General features: G+C 69.1%; 1 protein-coding gene across 1 annotated transcript in view; it reads right to left on the reverse strand.

The window, feature by feature from the left end:
* Window positions 1-560, reverse strand: part of LOC104987548 (collagen alpha-1(V) chain-like) — a gene marked incomplete at its 5' end in the record, with an annotated part of 37,124 nt that overhangs the window by 16,298 nt on the left and 20,266 nt on the right. The window contains one exon of the mRNA XM_010838548.1: window positions 191-244. Coding sequence (XP_010836850.1) covers window positions 191-244 — 54 coding nt within the window. The remainder of the gene's footprint in view (window positions 1-190; window positions 245-560) is intronic.

The following is a 560-nucleotide window of genomic DNA, read 5'->3' on the forward strand; positions in this document are numbered from 1 at the left end:
CTCCGAGCGCCCGGGGTGCCCACCCAGGGCGCTCGGAGGGGAGACGCCTTTCCCCGCGTGCTTGTCAGAAGGGGGTTGAGCACCATGCTCCGAGCAGAGGCAGAACAGCAGCAGACGGAAGGGAAAAGACAGGCCTGGAGGCAGGTCACGGGCTGTGGGGACCCCTGGCTCGGCACTCTCGGGCACCTACCGCGGGGCCGGGTTCTCCGGGGGGACCGGGATCTCCAGGAAAACCGACGGGGCCCTGAAATGGAGCGAGAGAAGCGTCAGCCACCCTCCCAGAGCGCGCTGGACTCACAGGGCTGCGTCCACACAGCCGGCCCATGCCTCCCGCCAGCCTGGCACCTCAGGGCTCCCCAGAGCAGGGGGCTCCCCCCAGAGCATCATTCCCTGTGCGGTGGGCCAGGCGGGGCCGCCGCTCGCCTTCCAGAGGCCTCAGAGGGCAGCCCTCCTGCCCAGGTGTCTGCTCCTGGGGCCGTGGGTGACCCTGATCCTGAACCCTGAACTGTAGGACTCGATGCTCTGCAGACCCTCCTGAGGCAAAGCGAGGCAGACCACGG

This window comes from Bison bison, unplaced genomic scaffold, assembly GCF_000754665.1.
Source record: "Bison bison bison isolate TAMUID 2011002044 unplaced genomic scaffold, Bison_UMD1.0 scf7180017846082, whole genome shotgun sequence".
Classification (NCBI taxonomy): domain Eukaryota; kingdom Metazoa; phylum Chordata; class Mammalia; order Artiodactyla; family Bovidae; genus Bison; species Bison bison.